General features: G+C 39.9%; 1 protein-coding gene across 1 annotated transcript; it reads right to left on the reverse strand.

Moving 5' to 3' along the window:
* Positions 1-150: 150 nt before the first annotated feature.
* Positions 151-23,130, reverse strand: DHX32 (DEAH-box helicase 32 (putative)). Its single transcript, XM_072931354.1, has 11 exons — positions 22,547-23,130; positions 19,940-20,130; positions 17,845-18,217; positions 15,150-15,395; positions 12,871-12,970; positions 12,595-12,753; positions 5,605-5,796; positions 3,928-4,077; positions 2,108-2,298; positions 1,117-1,298; positions 151-376 (listed from the first exon to the last, which is right to left on the reverse strand). Exons 1-11 carry the CDS (start codon positions 22,814-22,816, stop codon positions 184-186), a joined length of 2,247 nt encoding a protein of 748 aa, XP_072787455.1. The 5' UTR covers positions 22,817-23,130; the 3' UTR covers positions 151-183.
* Between the last annotated feature and the right edge of the window lie 630 nt (positions 23,131-23,760).

Here is a 23,760-nt window from a genome sequence, read left to right on the forward strand (position 1 = left end):
GTTTTGTTCCAAAATAATGCATACAACTCCTTTTGTTGAGAAAAGTTCCTTTTCTTTGTTTCTTCTGTTAAATATATTTATGTCAAAAAAGTTTGAAATAATTACATAGGTTAAGGTGGGGATGTGTTGTGGATATGTTGCTTTTATTTATTGTTGTCCAATATGTGGTGGTTCAGTCTACATTCACTGAATAACACATCTCTGCTCGGTGGGAGTTTGGGGAAATTCCTCATTTTCTTTGCTGTCACTGACAGTTTTCTCTTCCTCCTTTGTGGCTGAAACAGGTGCCAAGTGATTGATCACTTCCTGCAGAATATCCTTGCTTTCACTTGAAGGAAGATTACTGAAATAATACTGAGGTACCAGCTCTGCAAATCTGGGGAGGAAATCACACAAAACACTTATTTATTTTTAATTGATTTTTGAAATACTTGAATAATTTTTTCCAGACATATTTAAAAAAATCTACAAAGTTGATATTTCAACCCAAAACTCTCCCAAGAATCCAAGATTCTCTGCAAGATGTAGTAAGAGTCTGTGCTTTTAGGAGCCTGGCAGTGAAAATCCTCAGTCTGCACTTGAGCTGCAATGCAGTTCCAGTGCTGCAGGTTGCATGAAATAGGAATTTCCCTGCTTTAGAAAATAGTGGTTCAATAACATAATGATAAAAGCTCTCCTATAAACATGGGAAATAGAAAAGATGGGAGAGTGAAATGTATATTCTTTGTGTAAAGAGATTTTTGCAGAAGGAAGATTCCGGTCTCTCCCTGAATCCATAAACAGGCCATGATTCAGCTCTCTGGGTACAGAAAATATGTTAGAAGAGGATTTGCTGGAAAATAGGTTTTCAGAGAACAAAGACCATTCCAGCTGGATTCATGTGTGAGTGCACTACTCTGTTAACTCTGAATTTTTTTTTCTATATATTTTACCTTGTAAGAAACTTTTGCAGCTCATAATGTGGGCTTTTTCATTGATTCCAGTTACAGTGGCAACTACTGAGAATAGAGAGTGCCTGAGATCACAGATCTTCCCTTTTAATTTTTTTTTATCCTCCCAAAGTGCTGATTTTGTGGATTTAGGAGTGAAGGAGCAGTTGCATCACAGTTCACTTACAGATGGGGGGAGATCTCGGAGACAACTCGGATGGAATTGCCCTCAGAGATGCTGAACTCGTGGAATAAAACCCACTCTGGAATCCTCCTGGTGCTGTAATAGGATGAGAAGGGGTGGAGCTGGGCCACTTGTTTGTGTGTTAGCATTAAGTAGTTCCCTGAGCCATCCACATCACGAGCAACCTAAAAAAATAAAACAATGTGGAGAGTTAGCCATCATTTAATTGATCAGTGCCTTTTAGATTTAAACCAGAAATTAAACTTCCTTTCAGATACTTTCAGCTTCCTAAGTTTGTGTGGGAAAGCTTGGGATTGGATACCATGAAATGAGACTCAAAGAAAATGTTGATCTGTGTATTTGAAAGGAAGCTGCAACAAATAAGTACAAAACTCTTGAGTTTGGCTTTGAAGGGTCTGTGAAAACATACAAACATGTTTTCTTTAGCACATACACTTTTCATAGACTTAAATACAACGTGTCAGGCTATGAAATGTGCGGGTGGGAGAGCTCATTTTTGTGTTGGGATGGAGCATGGGGATGTGAAGGAAAGCCTGGGGACTCAAGTGGGAATAAATCAATCTAGTTTCCATTTACAATTACAGTTAGAGTGCCTTCCTGAAATGAGGCAAGCTGTCTGTTTTGCACACCTAAATATATCCAAGTCACTTCTCTATTTTCAGGCAATTTTCACCTTAAAAAAGGAGATAATTCCTGAGAGAATATTGCCATTTCAAGAAGTTTTTTAAGGTGTAGGAGTTCTTTGAGTGAAAGGCATATTGGCAGTTTTTTTATTGCTGTGGAGACTCTGAACTCCAAGCAGTGAGAGATGAACCCCAGAGAAAAGGCTGAAAGGGGAGGAAGTGTTTGATACATTGGGAAAAAAATGGCTTTTATGGTAATCAAGAGATTTCACTAATGAACCTAAGCTTTCTGAAAGCATTCTACATAATTTAACAGTGCAGGAAGATGAAACCACAGTGTTTTTCCTTACATGCATGAAGTAACCAGATAAAAGAGCTTTCTTAATGCTGAGTAGGTTTGCTTCTGATGCAAAGTCTGGTTCTGAGATGGGAAGTTCGATGCGTTTCATAATCTCCACCAGCTCGGCTCTGATCATCTCTGCCATGCTCAGAGCTGAGCAGCTCAGGAAATAATCACGGCACCATTTCTCACTGCTGAAGTCTGTGGGGGAAAAAACAATGTTTTGGCTTAAAGCAGAATCTCACTGATGGGTGCAGTCCACAGAGGTGCTGCTCTGTGAAATAAATGCTCTTGCACTGCTGCAATGGTGTCCAGAATTCTGGTAATGAGCCATACAGACAGCTTAGGCTCAGCTCACAAAGTGAGTGGGCAATACTTGGTATCCTCACTTAGTTTTATAGAATTGCAGCTATTTCTTCCTGAATATAATCCTTTCTTTGCTCTGTTATGACTAAACCAGAGAATGAGTAGCAATTCTATTTGTCAGGCCTTGTGGATTTAGGCCAGGGTATGGAGCTGAAATCACACCTGTAGTGCTGGTGCTGACCCTGCACTCTGGTAAAGGACTGGTTCTCCTGGAGCTCCCTTCAGCATTCCACATGCCTGAGCAGGAGACAATCCTGCTTCCCTGTCTCAAGTTTTCACTCAGGGTGTGCAAATTTATCCCTCTGCTGTCTGAGCACTGGACTTGGGCTAAAAGAACTGGAGCAAGACGCTTGAGCAGGGGAAAATGCAGTGAAGAGCTTCTGCTGCTCTGCAGTCTCCTGGCTTTTATTTGTGTTCCTGCAAATGTGGACTTTACTACTTTCCTTTTGTCCCTTACATTTTCTTTTCAGTTCACAGCTATCAAAACCCCACCAGAATTGTTGGGCTGTTGGGGGAATTGAGGCTCTCCTCAACAGCTTTTATTCATCCTAAACTTGGATTTTGTGCTTCTACAGGAGGAGCCATCATTCTGGTTTTGCACAGTGTCACTTCAAAGGACAGTTGGAATAGTGGTCATGGATCCCTGTTGGGTAAGAGAGGCTGTCCTAGGATGTTTTTAATTAATTAATAAATTCATATTCATCGGCAATATCTACTCCCATAGTGTGGCAAGCACATTTCTCTCCCTCTCAGGATTTTCATAGAGGTGCACAGAGAGAAATGAAAGGGAAAACAATTTCTATTTCTGCTCCTTGTTTTTCCTATGTGGAATATGTTTGGAGAATTGTTTACCTGGGGTGATTGCTTGGTTGGATTCTGGTGAGGATTGTTTGAGCCTGATGGCCAATCCAATCCAATCCAATCCAATCCAATCCAATCCAATCCAATCCAATCCAATCCAATCCAATCCAATCCAATCCAACCCAATCCAATCCAACCCAACCCAACCCAACCCAACCCAACCCAACCCAATCCAATCCAATCCAATCCAATCCAATCCAATCCAATCCAATCCAATCCAACCCAACCCAATCCATTCCAATCCAATCCAATCCAATCCAATCCAATCCAATCCAATCCAATCCAATCCACCTGGAGCTGGGCTCTCAGAGAGGGTCACGAGTTGTGTTGGAGTTAGAGTCAGAGAAAGTAGTATGTAGTTTTAGTATCCTCCTTTTATATAGTATATTAATGTATTTTAGCATAGTTATAATAAAGAAATCATTCAGCCTTCTGAATTGAGTCAGACATCCTCATTTCTTCCCATTGGGTTGGCCTGCATTTACAATACCCATAGGTTTCTCCCAGCATATCAGCCATTCTAGAAAGAATCACCAGATTTTTGGGTTTGTTCTTTTTCCAAACTGGTCCCAGTGTGGTTGATTTTGGCTGGGGCACACTTGCCTGGGTGTGTGGGGCTGGCAGTGGCTGCCTTGAAGGCGTTGAAGACGTTGATGAGGGTGAAGTGATCTCCTGCAGGGTGGGAGAAGCGGCGCCAGCAGCTCTGAGCGATCTCCTCTGTGCCAGGAGGGACGTGCAGGAAGCAGCTGGGAGCTGAGGAAAAAAAACAAGCCAGTGCTGAAAACACAGAGGTGCATGCACAAAACCCTACTGGTATTTTTGGGTTTTTCATTCCTCGCTTGCCTTTAACCCCCAGGATTGGATTGGTGCTGAAGAACTGAACCTGCTGCATTCACTAAGGGTTTATTCCTGTGGGTGTCCTTCCAGTCTTGTTTTGTGGGAATCAGAAAAACAGAAACTCACACAGACATTGATCTGCAGCCTTGGAAGAAGCTTAGATTGATGTAAAAATACAACACACAGATATGAAGCAGAAAAACCATAAACTCATATTTCTATAGTTGTAAGCAAAAAGATGCCTTAAGTAAGTGAGAAACTGTGTGGGTGAGATGGTGAAGGGTTTCTAAGGTAAGTGTGGGGTTGTTTGGAACAAGCTGAGTGTTCAGAAGTTTTAACAGTTTTAACAGAAGCAGATGTGTGCTGTAAGTTAGAAGCTCACTGGACAAAAGTATCCACAGTGCAGCAGAAGTGAGTAAAGGTGATGGGTTAGAAAAGCAAAATAAACCCTGTGGCAACTGTCATTGGGTTAGAAAGTTCTGCATTGCCTTGTAACAAAGAACTTGTGACTGCTCTTGAGCTATGGCCGAATGCTGCTCCTCTAAAATCTCAGGGACTCTGAGACTGATGTTTATCTGAGCAATAAATCATTCTTACCCTGAAAATAGTCTCATCCCTTCATTTCTAGTGGCAACAATGATATTGTTTAGTTAATGTGTGTTGCAAACACCAAAGAGCAGCTTTCTCCCAGGCTGATGCCAAAAAAAGCTTCCTAATGTCACAACCTAATTCAGCTAGAATCCAACAAATGGTTTCTTTATCATAAAAAGACATCTTTTGATTTAATGCCTTAATTTGCCTCTCTATATTGAAAATTCCGCTTTCCAGTGCATTTTACTTTTGTGTCTTTTGAGATGACTGAGCTTTTCTAAAATTGAATTGTGCCTATGCTCAAACATTTACATTTGTTATATGTACTTAATAAAAACTATCACAGGTTAAAAATCAACCCACTTTTGGCATAAAAAGTTGTCCTACAAGGAGGACAACTCATGCAGCTTGATATCCTGTGGTTCATGTGTTTGCTGCCCAAGACTCCAAGGTTATGTCAGTTTTATAAATTATTAGAAGTAGAAAGACAAGATCACAAAGTAATTATTTGTAGGTAAACAGTTCAATGTTGTTTTATAATTAGAACTTCCCCTATTTTGCTGCACCTATCTGTCAAAAATGTAGATAATTATAAGAACGTTTAATTTTGGTTTCTGACAAAAGGGAAGAAACCAATGGGCAGCTGAAGCCTGGGAATGGAATTCTCTATGGGAATTCTTTACTTAGCTTTCATTCTATCCTGACAGTTAAGATTTGAACAGCCAGATGTATTCATTTACTTGAAATAAGCAGGATGAGAATAACAAAAATTTGCATTTGTGGATAGATTTGGAAGGAGTCTGGACTGGGCAGGTGGCACAAGGGCTGCAGTGAGAGCTGATCCAGGAGTACCTGTGACCATGGCTGCAATGGTGAGCATCTCGTCCACACACTCAAATTCACAGGAAGCCAGCAGTGACTTGGACAGCTGAGGATCCAGGGGGAATTCTGACATAATAATCCCAAATTCAGAGAGGTTTCCACTGTTATCCAGTGCTGCCAGATAATCCAGATCTTCCAAAGCCTGCATCAGGCTTTCAGGAGCTAAGGAAAAGGGAAGAGAATTCCAGTTCTTGAGAGTGGCTACGCAGGAATGAATGTCTGGATTCTCATTATAATATTTCAGCTGTGGGAAAATGATACTTCTTTTATTTGACAGTGATTAAGAACAAAAATTAATGGAAGAATGGAAGGCTGAGAAAATTCTGGAGGAAGAAAATAAGAGGTAACAATCATAGAGCTGCAAATCATTTTGTTGATGCTTTTAATGTCAGAACAATTTTCGTCAAAAGCCCAGACACAATCCCCAATACTCCTAGACTCTGCCAAAACTGCTTCCATTACTGGAAGTTTTCAGGTGGGTTTTTAATATTCATTCTTTTTTAAGAGATGTGGTCATGCTCGAGGGATGCTGAGATACAGAACAGGCCTAGGAAAGATCTTTTCTAACCAGAGGAGATATTCTGATATTTATAGAAGTCATAACTGTTATTCTTGCAGGTATTTGGAGTTTTCTTGGTTGCCTTTTTAATTATTATACTTATTTTACATAGGTTCTCATAATACCAGAAGAAAAATGGGAATGTAGTAAAAGAAAATGTCTCCTTAGCAATTGGCTGTACTTTCCCACTCCACAAAATTCAATGTTCAGTTTTCCCTTAGTGTGGGTTATAACTTCCTTACAACCTCCATAGGTAGAAGTGAGAACAGTGAGGCAGCAAAAAATAATGAGGGAATATAAAAAATGTCCTGAGAGGACAGGATTAAACAAATCAACACTTAAAATTAGGACTTGAGCAGGCCTGGAGGAAATCTGATGGTGATAAAAGGAGGTCAAACAAGCACAGAAGAGCTTTATGGGGTCGAGAGGGGGAACCTCAAGTTGAAGTTGTCAGGCCTACTCTCCAAAAAATTGTTGCCAGAGCATGAAAAACGTGGTGGAAATTTGGGAACTCCTGAAGTGTGAAGTTCTTTAAGGTTCTTTCTTCCCAGCTCTTTTCCAAGGTAGATTTCTACTCCAGGTTATATTGATGGTCAGTGTCTTTCATGTTCATTTACATTCACAACTGCACTCCAAGCACTGCAGCAACTTTCTCCTCATTCCAGCCTAAGGATCTGGTTGATATTTTCTCAGTTTTATGGATAAGAAGTTTAAATTTGAAGCTGGTGGCAGAAATTGCACTGCAGCAGGACTTGGCCTCATCCCCAGCCCTGGGAAGCTGCCCTGGCCATTTGTCAGCTGCTGTCAGCTGTACAATGATGGGGAAAAATCCCTAAATAAAATAACCAGCCCACAAGCACAGCTGCCCACACAGGCAGGGGGTGGATTTGCACTTGGATCTTCATTAGTAGATGACTAGAAATAATTTCTGGCATTCATTAAGAGTGGGAATGTGTATGGCATCACCAAGACTAAAACAAAGCAAGGCTGTAATTAGCTGCTAGGTCACATTTAGCCACACTTTGCCCACACATTCTGCAAGAAAACCTTGAGATCAGGTTTTGACTTCATTGGCAGGGAACTGTTTATTGCCATCTCTCTGGAATTAACTACTTATAGTCAAGAAAAAAGTAAAATGGGAAACAAAGAAGCACCTGTTGTTTTTAACCTCATTCTGTTGTGTCTGAAGGGGGAAAATAGTTTATTAATTCCCCTTACATGAGCTCACTTCTCCAGCATCTCAATTTGCTAATGTGACTTTGGTTAAGTTTAAAACACCCAGTTTTCAGACAAAGTCTCTCAGGAACCTGCAAATTCCTTTTAAAACTGGAGCTGCTTCATTTCAGTCTCAGAGTTCTTCCCTCTGCCTGCACAATTCTATCTAGAGAGGACATTAATTATAAGAAATGTGGGGTTTAGTGGGATAAATGATGAGCCCTTGCAAAAGCTGAAGTGTCTGAGAAGAAAATACTTAGGAGTTTTAAAGAAATGAGAAGTAGCAGCTGATGATGAATAGGAGTCAGTGACAGGAAATAAAAATCAGTGATTGAAAATCAGGGATAGTAAAAGGGTCACTCAGATGTGTAGTAATTACGAGGAGATCATGGAAAGCTATTTTCCAGAATTCAACAAAGTAGTTTGTGCTAGAGCTCACAAAATACATGGTTATATGGCAAGCAATTTCAACCCCCTGATAGCATCAGTAATTTGCATTTTTATGCCCTAGAGTTAGTTGTCTTGAGATTTATAAGAACAAATTACTTCCCTGTCTTGCTATGAGTGTTCTGGAAAAAAAAAAAAAAGAAAAAAAATATTCCTGGAGTTTTATTGCTCTAGAAAGGACAAAACAATAAAGGTGGATTAGAGCAGGTGAAGGAATAGTAAAAAGGCAAAAATAAAAAACCAGAGTGGGGCTTTTTAGGGTTTCTTGTCATCACCAGCCACTGCTGCCTTGAGGTGTGAACCACGAGGATTTGTGACTCCACTGCTGCTTTCACAGCAGCAAAGTTCAAAAAACCTCTCAAGATGTGTCCTGTGCTTTCAACAAGAAACTGTCACATCCCTGGAATTTTAAAAGGTATTTCCTAATCTGGTATTTTCTTTCCCTGCTCTGTGTTCTTTGGCTGCTCAAGACTGGGTTGCTCTGGACTCATTTCAGGAAATCTGACCAGTTTTATGTAAATATAGATCATGCTTTTGATCCTTCTTAGGCTTAGTAAAGCAAATATATAACTTAATGTTATTGTTAGCACTGGAATAATTTATCTGAGAGTTTCAAGCTACTTAAAATTATATTCTTGGTTTCATGTTTCTGTAACTTTGATGTGAACAGAGTAAATTCTGTCTCTAAAGGCAGCTACACCTGAAGTCTTCAGCACCACATCCCATATGGCTGAAATGCAAGTGCTCAGGGTGTGAGCAAATAAATTCAAAAGTATTATTTTTGTTGCATTAGGAGGCAAGTGATTTAGAGATTTGGTCAAAGTTCTGTAATAAATGGATATTAGAGATAGGCATGAAACTTTTGTGATGTTTAATAGTGCATTTAATTGCTCTCTTGTGCTTCTCTGGAGCTCCACAGCTCCTGTGTTCTGGTTTCCTACTCTGCAAATGCTGAGGTAAAATACCTTTCTTGATAGATCTTTTCCTTCCAGAGGAATAACTTAAAAAGTTAGAGCTGCCATGGATGTCAGGTGAAGGGATGTTGTCTTTAAGGAGCTGATTCTCTGCCTGGCTCACCACAGGTTGTGCAGGTTTTGTTGGGCTGGAGAGCAGAAAGAACTGCCCAAGTAATTCCTGCAGGGAGAGCAGTCCTGGGGAAGGGTGTTTGCTGTTCCTGGTTTCTGACACTGCTCCCTGGACAGCAAACTGCACAGATGGAGGAGTCTATGCCAGGTTTTCCTCAAATTATGCAAAGATTTTTCTTCTGCAAGCACAAGTTTCTCTGTGCAGCTTTCCTCCTGATCCTCTTTTCCCCCTTGTACGTTCTGAGTCAGGATTTTTTATGTGTCTGTTTTGCTCTGAAGCCACCAGTTTATAACTATTATTTTGAAATGATAGTTGATCATTAAAAATTACTTCCCCAAACTCATACTTTGTAGTATTTTCATTTCCCTTCCTGCTGCTTCATGACTCCTCCATTCTGGCTGGTGATGGTCCTTGCTGTGATTTTCTGCCAGCAGGGACAGCCAGGACATGGCCTGGCCTGCCCTGTCAGAATATACTGAATAATGTCTGCATACATCAATGAATTGATGAAATCCAGAATTTAATACATTAAAGAATTAACAAGTAAATTTAGGATAGTAAATCTGCCCTGAAGTGATCTCTGTTGAGCAGAGCTTACATGGTGCATTGAGTTTCTGTCTTTGACAGTCTCCAGTGAAAATATGCCAACAATTTATTTCTCTGAAAGAATTTGAAATGATATAAATTTATACAACTCTTGTTATTCTGGATTTTCTAGAAATATATTCTCCAGGGGGTTGTAAAAGCATAGCTCTCAAATGTCATGGTCATGACCATTGACATACCTTTAATCTGAAAATTGTTTAGGGAAATTCTGAATGAATACAGAATCTGCAAATGCTTTCCCCTTGATCCCACAGGGAAATTTTACATGGCTTCATCTTTCTAATGATTCACTTAGTTTAAATAAGGATTTTCCAGTGATTTACAAAAGTACTCAATCTTGCTGCAATCTATGGGCCTGGGATTCTTTTGTCCCTTTATAAACCCCAGCAAAGATCTATCTGATTTACTGATCAAAATGTAAACACATCCCTGTTCTAGGAATCCCTCTAATGCACTTTGGAGCTGCAGTGCCAGGTTCATTTTCCTCTGCCTCATGAATTCCAGAAAAGGGAACGAGCTCTGCTGCATTTGCTGCTCTCGATTATGGCATGAATTAAATGCAGCAGCTGTAAGCCTGACATGTTTGTTGCTTTCATAATGCAGTAATGAGTCAGACCTAATCCAGGCTTTTATTTCTCCTCAAAGAGCAGAAAAAAAAAAGAATCCCTTGTGCACATTGTTGCTGAGCAGAAATAAAATGCTTTACTGATGTATTTTTTATCTCTTATCTGCTGCATGTTCTCCATGAGCAGGAAATAGATTGAGAAGTACTTCTTGCTATGAATTTCAGTGTCCTTCTGATTTGTTTGTTCATGCCCGTGTCTTACTCTATCATCTCAGTGAAAACTTAACTTGGTTTAGGAGAAATTCCCCTAAAACCCCCAAAGCCTCTCTGATTCAGCTGCAAAGACAAGGTGAGTATTGCTGGACAGAAACAGTGCAGAGGGAACCTGTGGCACACAGGGGATGCTGCAATGTTTTTACTCCTTTTACTCCAAGGAAACTCAGCTCCAAGGAGTGAAGAGCCATGGAAGAGTCAAACCCATGGCAGGGCCTTGGAACTGGGTGATCTTTAAGGTCCCTCCCAGCCCAAACCATTCTGGGATTGTGTGCTTGAAAGCCTGATGTGTTTGGAGTTCTGTGAGCTGGTCCAGCACAAGAACTGACTCCCCTGACAAATTTCTCCCTTGGGTGCTCCAGGTTCTTTGAGAGAATTTCACAGCAGACACTTCAAACTCTGTGCTGTGACTGTGGGAGCTTTGCACTCATCTCTGGAGGATCCTGTAGGGATCAATCCAAGTGCTGGGAGGAAAAAAGTTCAGTGCCTGCTCCAAAGTGGAGAGAAAGCCAGGGTGTGATGTCCTGGTTAAAGGAAGAGCTGTGCTGGATCATCAAAGCTGCGTCTCAAATGTTTGATTGTGTAAGGCAGGAAGCAGACAAGGAAATTGTGCAGATTTCTCCTCTCCTTTCAGAGCACCCCTGCAGTGTTTGGGGGATTTTTTTTCTTTGTTCAGCCAGTTTGTCCACTGTACTTAGTAGACAATGATTTAGTGATTCCTAAAACTGTTCAGTACCTGCACCTGACACTCTCGATCTAGGCAGCAAAAGCTTTGTCAGGTGTGATGTCCATCCAAGTAAAGCCAATTATTTCACTCATCAAATATCTGCACAATTTCTCATACATCAGGACAATGCTTTCTTCAGCTGCATTATCCAAAAATACAGCCAAAACTTGGAATTCCTGCATCTGTAAAACCCTTATCCCTTATGTGTCTCTAGCATTTCATTCTCTCTGAATGCTGTCCCCATTGTGCCTTTAAATACAAAAATGCCAAATACTTTCCCTCATATAATTTTACTAATTCCTTCTACAGTTCAAGATCAACTTTCTTCATATCCAGGAAAAACATGAATGTGTTTTAGCTTTTTTTTTTAGTAGTAAAATACATTTTAAATTTGAGTGGGAGCAAACTGTGTTCCATAAGCATTTTCCATGGGTTCAGCACAGGAGATAACACTCACAAGGCCAAAATACTCCAATTCCATTGGTTTTGAATCAATTGCCATCAGACTGGCCATGTTTTCTCCTATTTCTTTTGGGCTTGTTTCTGCTAAACAGACACACAAGGGAAAAGTAGAATAATTTTTTTTGAAATTCCACTTAACTCTCTATTGCAACATCCAACAGTGAGAACTAACATTTTATTACTGATTAATTAGAGATAGAAGAGGAGAGATCATTCCAATTTTGTGTATGTGCATGAGGAAAGGCAGGATAATACAAGAATTTTTCCTGTTTGCACTGGAAAATTATGAATGAAACCAGCAATCCCCAAACCAATGAAATCAGGGCTATTTTCCTCACTTTAATGGGTTTCAAAGCAACAGCAGAACCTGCAGTGGCACTTGGGGTTTGTGATAAGACAGAACAGAGGAAAATATCCTTCTATAGAAAAAAACCTGAAATTGTGAAGTCAGGGAGGAAAAAAAAGGCAACTTCCTTCACTCTCTTACCTCAAAATTCAGGGTTTTCCCTGCCTAGTATTAAAAGTGTATTTGGGTTTATTTTATAAGGAATATTGTCCTTGAGGAACAGCCCATTGTAAATTTGAGGTGGGAGATGCTGGAGGACAGAGAGGAAGCTCATTTCCTCCACACACATCCCCCAGGTAACAACAGTGGTTTATTGGGGTTGTAAACTTTTGATTAAAGGAATATATTTCCTTGGATATCTGTACAATACCTTGTACAACAGGGCACAAATTTTCCTTGTGGGTTACAGGAAAATCATATGTAACCTAGATAAGGAGATACTTGGAATATTGATTCTTTTTTTTTAGCATTCCAATTCCATTCAGACACTTTATGGTCTTTTTTCTAAGTGCTATTGAGCTGAGAATGGCTGTAGCAGGTAAGTGAGAAAAGCAGGGTGATATTATTACAAGTCCTCAAATAAAAAACAATCCTATGAGCAACAGGGCAAAATTAACCTGGAAAGAACTTCTAAAATAATGCTAAAAATATGAGAAATTGGTGCATCCCCTTACCTGGGCTGCTGATGAAGTCACAGTGTGCAAAGCCTGCTATGTCCATCCTCTTCAGGAACAGGACCAAGCTGGTGAGGTTGGATTCCTGAACTTTAGCTGGAATTTCTGGCTTCATTTCCTTGTATGTAAATTCTTCAGGATACAAGCAGAAGATTTTCCCTGGAAGAGAATTCAGGAAAATTACCTTTTTTAAAAATGCTTCCTCCTCACGTTGCCACATTGATTGCATTAATTAATTTGAGCTAATGGATTTAAATGTTGAGCTAATATTTCTACCTGATGGAGACATGCCCAGAATTTGTTTATGCACCTCTGCTTGACTTTGGCTGATAGGCTGGGTTAGAACAGAGTCTGCTCTGATTCTAGGATTGTACACCTTTAAATGAAAGAGATACCAAGCATCAGACAAGTACACAAGGGCTGCAAAAATATGAATGTCTGTACTGAATTTCTCTCTAGGTCATTTAACAGAAAGGGTAAGAACAGTTTTCATTTCTTTTTTGGCTCAGCAGCTTGGGAAGGAGAGCACTCAGCACCCTGACAAACTGACAGATGTTTTGCAGTCACTCTAAGTGTGCTTTGAGATAAATGTCTTTTTTTTCCCCCTGAAGAAATGTACCTTACTAAAGCAGAAAATGGTATCATCAAGAAAAACATCAGAAAATATTATTTATTTCTTGCAGCGACAGAATCCCAACATTTTATGACAGCATTTTGCTGCCTAACACCAGATTTTTGTCTTAATACTGAAATTACAGGAGACAAGGGTTGCATTAGATATATGATGCCATGTTTTATATTTTTCTTAATTCTGCTTTTTTTGGATTAAGATGAGGAGCTGATTCACTCCCTGCTCTGGCCACAAGCCTGTAGTGCCCAGCAAGACAAAAAACTGCCTGGGAAAGGCAGCGCTCTACTCCTGCCATCTGAGTCAACTCTATCTGCTTTAAGTAGAGTTTTCATTAAAAAAAAATTATATATATATATATCCTTCAGAGGAGGGCACAGATTTCTTTTCCTGCAGGTGAATTGCTGATTTATCCCAGCTGCAAGACTCAGGTGGGATTTTGCTCTGCACTGGACTTTTCCTGCTCCCTCTGTGCTCGGCTGACTTTGAGTGGGAATTTGAACTGGTGAGGGAGGAATGTCACAGGACTAAACAAAATAATTGAATTAAAGGTGAAAATTGCATCACTGATAGAGGTGATTTGATAGACATCAGGACTCTTGGATCTGTTTGTTCCCATTGGTTTGTATTTTAAAATTCACAAAATTTGTAATTTGTGGAATTGTACTTTGACCTTCGGGTTTCCATAGCAGTGAAATCCATTTCTGCCATGCAAGAAAACTGCAGTTGTAGGAATAAGTTTAAGAAATAATCTTGGTCTAATTGAAAACTGCTTTTGGGCTCTTCTTCCTTGCACACAAAACTGTAACTTTTTAAACTTGCCTAGAGACTCAGTTGGTTCATAATTCCCAGTTAAAAACCTTTTAAAATGACAGGTTTTTTTGCAATGCAAATGAAAATTACCAGTTGGTAGTTCACAAGATTTTCCCTGAAATACTTGCAAGGTCAATCAGGATTAATGATCCCTGCTCCAAATTTTAGGAACACTTAACTCCAATTTTGGTTATTCCACCTTGTACTATAGAAAGGAAGTACATTACATTGTTTCTTTTGCCTGTCACTGGAATTTTTATTTTAACCAAGACAGTTACAAAACCTGTGGTACCTCTCGAGTTCATGTTCCTACACAGTTACTCATCCCTTAGGACATCAGTTGTATAGAAATAAAACAAATTAGAATTTTTTTTTCTTTTTTTTTTTTTTTTTTTTTTTTTTGCAACTGCACTAATCCTTCCCAGGTTGAAAAACAATAAATGAGGGCAAACTTAGAACAAACTGGAAAAGGTTAAGTATTAATTAGAGAAATTAATTTATTTAACTAATTTATCTAATTATTTCTAATGCAATTCGATAAATTGCAGCATTTGGATGGGAGCACATGTCCTGTGATCCTGTGATTCTATGTGATTCTCTGTGAGCAATTACTAAGTCATGAGAATAATCTCCTAAAATGAGAATAATCTCCTAAACCAGGAGATCTCCCAATAGGTGCCTAAGAAATATTTTTATTTTGCTTTATGTACAAAATACTGAAGAACCATTCATGACTGATAGGTCAGAACTCAGGTAAAATGTATTTTGCAAACAATCTGTCCTGGGTTTGGTGCCCAAAATGAGTGGCAGTTTCAACCAGAAGCATTCATCTGGCTTTAGAAACTCCAAAAGTCCAATTTCTGATTGAATTTGGAGAGTAATTGTGATTTCTTGCTTGGTTTTCACATGAGATGTCCATGAAAATGATTTAAATTCTATTAATTTGCATGTTAAAAATATCACAGAACCTATGCTGTGAAAGAAGAGAAAACCACGAGATCCTCTAGGAACTATTTACATTTATCTGAGCTGCACAATTCCCTTTCCCCTGCCCTGAAAAAGCCCTTTTGCAGAGTTTATTTTGGACAAAGTGCTTCTGGCTCCCTTCACTGACCTTTCTTGTCTCCAGACCAACATCGATGACAAAAGTCACATTTTTAGTCCAGATCAAAGGTTCTCCAGAGCTGGTGGTGAGTAGCACTTTCCTCCTGTATTTTTTGCAGCATTTCTGCCTGTTTTGAATTAGTTTGGGAGTCAGGTCTTGTTTTGTGGGGTACAAAGGGATGGGGATGAGTTCTCCAAGGTCAGGGTTTAAATTGGGTTGTTCCTGTCTGATCATCTGATAAGCTTTTTCAATTTCCTGTAATCAAGAGAAATACATTTTTTCCATATGAAATTGTTATATTCTTAGTCAAACTGCAATATATAAAATGATCAAAATATGCAGGAATCTCCCTACTTTCGCTAATTATTATATTTGAGAAGATGTAAGTACTATAAAGGTTTGAATTTTTTCCCCCAATGATTAATAAACTCTCTAAACATTTAACAAAGTCAATAAAATGTCGCTAACTTGCATTGACTGAACAACAACTTTAAAATAATCCACAGATCCAGAGGTTGGATATGAATTGTAAAAGCTTTTTGTTGTTTTAGTGTTTTGTTGTTGGGGGTTTAATAAGAAACCATTTATGTTCTGCACGATTTTTGGAAAGGCATACAAAAATGATTCATGGCCTTGCTCAGTCTGAAAGGAATTTTTTTTTAAAAGCATTTTTATTAGCAAAGGTTTTGCAAAATTGAAAAGCCAGACTGAGTTTCTCTTTGAGAGTGACATCACATTTCCAGTAGTTATAGGCTGAAAGTGCTCCATAAAAATTGTTATAAAGATACAAGAGTGACATCTAATAGCGAGGCTGGCAGCAGGGCAGCCCATAAATCCTGATGTTCTTGGTTAATTCATATTTTTGTTTAGTTTAAGAGACAGCTGAGTGCTTGAGAACAGTGAACCATTACCACTATGAAACTTTAAATCACAGTTAAACAAGAATTCATGGGATGTTCTGGTTCATAATGAGTGTTCTGTTCATTGGGAGAGAGAAAAATGAGTGATCTCTTCTTGGCAGGAAAGAAATTCCTATTCTAGTTTTGTGGGGAATTTACGTGTCAAATAAACCCTTTTAAGCAGAAATAAAACTTTCTTCCCTACATTTTGACATGGAAAGAGCATGTGTTTTTTCTCTGACATTATCTATTGTAAATATGAGGACTAACACGAAGAATTCATAACTTTTTCATTTGTAAAATTGGTGTCTATAAGGTTTAAAACTGATTATTAACATTATTAGAAGTGTTTCATATCCATCCCCCTTTTAACAGTGAAAAGCAACAAACACTACCTGGGTAGTTTCTGGTAAATTATCTTTGCTAGTGAAAAGTCATTATTTCCTGGTGAGTTTGTTGTTCTAAAGCAGATTTAATGACACACAGTGGAAGATTTGGGATCACTATCAGGAAAATTATAATAATAATCACAAGTATTGAAATATTTATTTGATTGTCAGATTACTTTGACAGTTTCAAAGGACCTGCTGGTGCAGTGAATTTAGGGAATCACTTCTATACACAGAGATTCAAAGGTGTCACTATTTACAATGGCCAAGCCTCTGCATATTCCTGGATTTCCTGTCACACCTCTGGAGTGACATTTTCCTCCTGCTGCTGTGCTCACAAGTGGTTGGGAAGAAGAATCCAAATGGAAAAATCTCCTTGGGAGGTATAAGGTAAAAACACCCCTGTGCTGTAGGACATTGATGGAGGCTGGACCTGTGTCCGTGTGTCCATCCCACACCACAGGGATCACACAAACTCTGGGATGCTCAATGCCAGGACAGGTTATTCAATCCCTGTGCCCCTGCCTGCTGCTTTTACAGCTTTTTGCATCACACAGAAGGATGGTGGCCTTTCATTAAACCTACAGAAAACAAATACATTTTCTACACAATACTTATGTGTTACATAGATATTTTATGTGTATAAACCACAGTGTTAATGTATGCAATGACTTCTTTGAAGGAAAACCCTGATATTATAAAACTTGGTGGCACATCTGCTGTCTTAGCTGCTGACAGCAAGGTATTTACAGGTCAGATAAAAAAAACACATTTCCTGGTTAAAATCAGAGAGAACAGGTTTGATTCCTGGAGAAGCTACCTAGGACAGGGGCTGGACAGAGTTAAAGGAATAAAGCAGGAATTTGTTAAAAGGCTTTCACAGGATACACCTTGGGCAGTGGAAGAGCCTGGCTGAGGCCAGACCCAAGATGGACAACGAGTCACGAGTTTTCACACTTTTATAACTTTTGATCCACTTCCATATTGGGGTTAATGTTGAAATGTTGTTACTTTCAGAATATCTGACTGGAATGGACAGCCAGGAGTTTAATCAAAGTTTCTTTGTGCAGTATTATTGCTAAAATATAGGAGACTATATTGATTCTATTTTTAATGTAGATGCCTCAAGATGGACCCCAGGTCAGGAGTTTTCACACTTTTATAAGTTTTGGTCCATTTCCATATTGGGGTTAATTGTCCAATTCCAGCTCCAGGTTATGCAATCCCATCCTCCCAGATTGCTCTCCCCAGTTTGCTGTTTGCACTTTTTGGGTCTGGAAAAGGATTGTTTTGTCTGGCTGAGCTGTGAGGAGAACTCGCTAACCCTTTATATGAAGTTCAGAGTCACGCACCAATGCGGTACAGAACATGGAAAATACGAAAGCTAAAACTCAAGGCGTCAATTCAACAACTTACTTGCTCAGATGCCAGGAAGACGACGATGTCCCCGCTCTCCCTGGAGTGGTGGATCTCCAGGAGCAGCCTGAGGGCAGGCAGGAAGGGGTCCCTGAGGGTGCTGCAGGAGAAGACGGCCGGGGCGCGGTGCCTGCCCCGCACGCGCAGCGCGGGGACGCCGCCGCAGAAACGCTGCAGGGTGCTGCACATGTGGGGGGCAGTCAGGATCACCAGCCTCAGCTCTGCTCTGGCTGCCAAGACCTCCTTCAGAAGGCCAAGCAGGGCATCTGTGGCCACTGTCCTCTGGTGCACGTCGTCCAAGATGATGACACTGTAGGAGTTCAGGAGGGGTGTGGACATCATTTCCCTCTGGAGCATCTCATCCGTGCAGTACCTGCAACACAGACGCACAAAGCTCTACCAGGGACTATTATTGTAAGAAATTAATTCAGTGTCTTGGGGGCAGCTTGGTTCTTTCTGTTCCAACATGACAGATTTGATAAGAACAGGGAGTATTTTTGGTCTCAGTTACTTGTTTAAATCCTTCCTTTAGCAGCTACAAACCTGATGTGATTCAATGACACTCAAAGTGGTAGAAAGGATGCTCCAGGCAAAAGCAGGAATCCTCCTGCCCTGAAATCATCTGTTCATCTTCCATCACATGCCATAAACAATTCCTGAGCTAGGAATGAATCCTTTTGGATGAGGAAAAGAAGGTGCACTTGAGGCAGAGCCAGAACCAAGATGAGCAATTAATTTATACCATAAAGCCCTTCTCACTTCTATCCCTGCTGCTGACAGGTTTTTTAAAGGATATTATTTTTGTTGTGTTGCTCAGCAGGACTTGGAATTCTAGAAGCAGGTTTTGATGTGTGAGAGGAAGGGATTCATCTCTCTCTCAACAGGAGCAGCTGCAGGAAGTTCTGCTGCAGGATGAGGGTTAAGAAGTTCTCCACAGACAGAGAAAGGACAGGCAAGAGAAGACACAATTTCATGTATAAATAGAATATTTATACATGAGTGAGTGGAGTGGAATGATTGAGTGTGAGTGGAGAAAAATGACTAATTGATCTTTAGACCAGTGTGGTTGGAGAGGTGGTAATTCCATCTTCCAATCCACGGTCACCTGTAGAATTCTATAAATATTTATAGAAAATTGTGGCTGTCGAGGCAGGACGGGAATGAGAAGACTCTGATCAGAAGGCTGCTGAGAGTAAAACTCTGGTTTATTCAAAATACACTGCTCTTTTATACAGAGCTTGTGAGGACCAACTCCATTGGTCCTGAAGTGAAAATAACCCACACCATTGGTGCAAAGTGCTTGACACACAGTGATAGAACTTAACTATAAACAATGTGAATAACAAGAGAGATAGAGAATTCTTTACATTCTTTTCCAACTCTTTCCCAGGCTTCTGCCTGGCTAGAAATCCTCTGTTTCTCTCTTTGAATCTGAGACCCACAGAAAATATATATTATAAATATTATATGACGTTTTTATAAATATTATATTGATGTTTAAATAAAACTGAGTCTTTTTCTCTTTTGAACTTACCAAGCTCCTGGTAGGACTTTTCTTGTTGACAAGAATACTAGAAATACTGAGGAGGCTGGACTTGTGGTGGACTTCTCTCAGTTCTCCAGGGGAAAGACCAAGTTGTCCTTTCCGAGGTACTGGGCCCCGAATCTCAGAGCACTGTCCCAGATATTGCCTGGAGATGTCCAGGATTTCTCTGGATGTGTCTCAGGCTTTTTATCATATTCCTATGCATCCTCTTAGTGCTTTGTGGCTTGTGATATCTGACGGACAACGGTGCTACTATTTTCGAAAAGCTGCAATGGGGGTCGGTCTCAGCCCTTTCTCCTCCATCTACTCACAACTGCCCTTGCAACCAAAATTGCTCGCAGGTTCAATATTTGGGATTTTGCTTATATGGATGACTACTTAATCTGCCGCCCAAGCTCTTGCTACAAGTATCCACGCTATATGTGGTTTTCTCCTGCGTCCAATAGCGACACACCCCGTGAATTTAAAATATGCTACAACTTTCCAAAGCAAGTGGAAGTGCTGGCAGTGCTGTCAGGCTTTGTCCCAAAGATCTCCAAAGGCACCAACCTCAGGATGGTCTCGGGCGTGCAGCAGCTCTCGAAGGGGACGGCGTAGCCCACCTCGTGGCCCAGGGTGACATCCAGCTGGTCGGCGGCGCGCAGGGCCAGCGCCACGGCGGCACGGTGCAGCACCTGTGTGCACACCACGGCCCCGCGCGGCCGCCGCGCCGCGCAGCGCTCCGCGCACCACTGCGGCACCTGCGAAACGCCACCGTGGGAAAAACGCTTGGTTTCTAAAATTATTAAAGTTTAATAATAATAATAAAATGGTTGTAAAATTAATAATGCAATTAGAGTGATAAAGTTTAGAGTTAGGACAACTACAAGACAATAAAAGGCAAAGAATTACGGACGTCTGGATGCTGTTGGACACTAAGTCACGAAAACCATGACTTGTGAACAAAGGAATAACCCTTAAACCAATACACTTGTTGCATATTCATACATCCTTCATGGTTATGCATATACATTCTCTTTAAAACAAGAAACTGTCTGCTGTATATCAACTATTTCCTTTAATCCCCTGGCATCTTCGAGTCTGAGCGAGGCCTGAAGAAATTAGCTTCTTCTGATAAGAAGCCATAAATTCCTCTCCTTTGGAAGATTTAGGTGTTCCTCAAAGCGAGTATCTCATTCCTAAAAAACTTCCCCCACATACATAGTCTCTATTTTAACATTATGTTGTAACCTAAAACTACACTTAACACACTATGTAAGAGAATTAATACAACATAACATTCTAATATTACACATATAATATTCATTGTAACATTTGTGAAAAGCCAATCATAAAATATGCATTTTTCACAACGGGAAATCAAAACCCGACAATTCCAATGAAGATTTGTAAGGATGGTATGTTTGTTACAGCACTGGACGCGTGTGAGGGATCTTTCCCCTTCAAAGGATATCCCCTAAGAACTCCTGATAATTTTTTATTACTCTTACTAATTTACATATGTGTAGAATTTTGCAATAGGTTCATGTATATTTATTCTGCTGATTTTGCGTTACATTTAGTTAGTTACACTTGTACTCAGTTGTTGTCAGAAAGAACTCTTGGGTTACTCTACACTGTCTGTTTTAAAGTCCAAGGAGTCTTTTTTATCTTTTATTTCTTTAGCTTGGAAATTGGCATTCTTTCTCTTCAGCTGGGGCAACTTTGCTAGTGCTGCAGTTACTAGACTAGACACCATATTTTACTTATGTTAGAAGCTCAAAGCAGCACATTTTACTTAAATCTAAATGGATTTCTACCCTATTAAATTTTCACTCTGTTTTACCTGCAGGGACGGCAGAGCAGTTGTGTTCAGGGCTGGCTCAGCAGCAAACCTGTCCCTGCTGGGTCATATCCATGGAAAACATATCCCAGGATTTCAAACTGACAAATTCCAAAGCCAGTATCTGTAATTTCAGATTAATTACTCTGCAAACATATAGCTGAAACTGAACTGCTCCAGGAACTCACACAGCAGCTCCTTAATTTGTATATTTACTAACATCAACACTGGAATATATCCATGTGTTGTTGTTATGAGAAATTAAAATTGCATTATAAATATTATTTTAATGGATGTTATCAAGTTTAAAATTCTTCATTTAATTAACATCTAAACCTAGGTGCATCAGCCATGTATAATTTATTTATATATAGTTATATGCACTTCTAGAAATGCTTAAAAACCAACCAGCAATGTGCTACATCTTATTAAAGGTTCAATAAAATTTGCCTTGTTAAAGGACAATTTAAAAGCTAACATTTCTTAGCAAGTTGTTTACTATTACACAAGTTTTTTTGTCTGTAAACTACAGGCAATAACAAGGGGTAAAAACTTGGCACTCCAAAAATTATTTGGATGTGAATCATTTTTATGGGAACATAGGAATTTTCAGGGAGAGGTGTGATGTCTCTAGTTTAAAATGTGATCTCTGGAAGTATCCAGCAGTGAAGTTTGTAGGATATATGAGATGCCATGCAGCAGTAATTATCCTGCAGCTCTACCTGCAAGAAATTTTCCTCCTGATCCCAGTCATAAACAACAGTATTTTGGCTGATAGCACTTACTTGAAAATTCTTTTCTACTCACTGTGACAACAGACCTGGGTTGTTATGTATTGTTAAAGCAGAATTTCACAGTCCTGACTGATACTTGGGTACTTACACTCAGCTGAGATCTTGGCTTCAGTGGTTTCTTTTAACATGAGTTTTGTAAAGTAATTTTGTGCTGTTGGAGAAAACATTTGCTCCTGGCTGAAGGAGGGGAAAGACCATTAATTTTCCCTGAGAATCAGCCCTGCTGATTTCAATCCTTCATTCCCTGGGAATGTTTTGTCACTTCATCTTATGACAAATACTCTGTATTTCTTTCCTGATACAGCATTAACCAGAACCAAACCACAAAGTAACTGCAATTTTTTTTGAGTGCTTAAAGAAAGTTATTAAAATATTTAATATATTTAAAATCTTTATTTGCATTAATCTTTATTCACCTTCTCTATTTCACTTTCCCTTTCTGGCCTTAATACTTGGTTTACAATAGTTATAGTGACTCTGAAATTCATTAAATGTTCTAAAAATGCATTAAAAAAACCCACCTAAGTTGGTTGTACTGACCTGGGAGCTCTTGCCAGTCTTAGCATCTCCTGACACAATCACAATTTGATTATGGAGCAAAGTTTCCATGAAAGTACATTTTTCTTTCCATATTGGAAGCTCTTCTCTCTCTTTCATCAGTCTATAATAACGGGAGGAGTAAGGCAAGCCATCAAAAGGATTAAGCTCTAAATCTTCTCCACAGACAAGTATTTCCTCTTCATCCCCATCGCTGCCGTCGAGTAATTCTGAAAAGCAGTGCTTCTCTGGAGGAAAGGTTAAAAACTCCATTTTTCTTACATATATTATTCCCAGCAAAAGCCCATTAGTGATGGAAGTAGCCCTTTGTGTGCTGATTGATCATTTTGGCCCCTTAAACCTGAGCAAATCCATTTTTCCTCGCTCCAGGATTAGTATTTCACAGCTCTTGGGTTTAAAGGTCCAGGCTCAGTGTCCAGCTGCCTTTGTGGTCTGCTCGTCTCGCTCTGGGTGGTTTAACAACCCCAGTGAGCCTGGAGAAAATATATTTTTCTAAAAAATAATCACCCAAAATCTTCCAAATGGCAGGGCTGAAACCAAAAGGAGAAGCTGAGCAGATTTTGCAGCTCAGCGTTGCGTCCCAGTGTTTGCTCTTGCCCAGGCTGGGGGATAATTTGGCAGAGCAGCTGAGCCTGACCTTTGTGGCTGCAGGGGGAGGCTCTGGAGCTGTGGCTGTGATTGCAGGGCTGGGAATGTGGGAGCTGATCCCAGCACAAAGGCTGCACCCCTGGGTGCTGCAGCAACAGGCAGGGCTCTGCCTTTGAGCTCCATGCAGGGCACAGTGGCAAAAACTCTTTGATGCACTCTGTGCATGAGCCCAGATGTCTTGGGAGGCTTTACCAGCTTTTGCTGCAGTTAAAATACACTTAACACATGAAAAAATCCCAGAGTGATGCCAGTTCTATTCCTTCAAGGGCACCAGAATTGGCCTTGGAAGGAGGTGGAATAAAAAACATTACTGATGTAAAGTAACTCCAACTCGGAGGACTCAAAAGTAGCAAAATAGCTTCCTAATCTTGGCTGAGCTGTACTGTAAGGCAAATATGAAATAACACTTTTTATTTTAGCTCCAGAGGGAAGTTACCACCAGGATGCTGATAATGTCCAGTTTTCATGCTCAGTTAGGTCATTCTGCTGCATTTGGATTCTACTTTTCCTCTGACCTTCGTGGATCCCTCTAATCCACCCTATTTGTC

Source organism: Taeniopygia guttata, chromosome 6, assembly GCF_048771995.1.
Source record: "Taeniopygia guttata chromosome 6, bTaeGut7.mat, whole genome shotgun sequence".
In the NCBI taxonomy this organism is placed as follows: Eukaryota; Metazoa; Chordata; class Aves; order Passeriformes; family Estrildidae; genus Taeniopygia; species Taeniopygia guttata.

Excerpts from the sequence above, each read along its gene's own strand:
- DHX32 (XM_072931354.1), bottom strand. The coding sequence starts at position 22,816 with ATGGAGTTTTTAACCTTTCCTCCAGAGAAGCACTGCTTTTCAGAATTA. Across the intron at positions 20,131-22,546 it reads AGACTGGCAAGAGCTCCCAG|GTGCCGCAGTGGTGCGCGGA; the intron begins GTCAGTACAACC and ends GGCGTTTCGCAG. Across the intron at positions 1,299-2,107 it reads TATCTGGTTACTTCATGCAT|GTTGCTCGTGATGTGGATGG; the intron begins GTAAGGAAAAAC and ends TTATTTTTTTAG.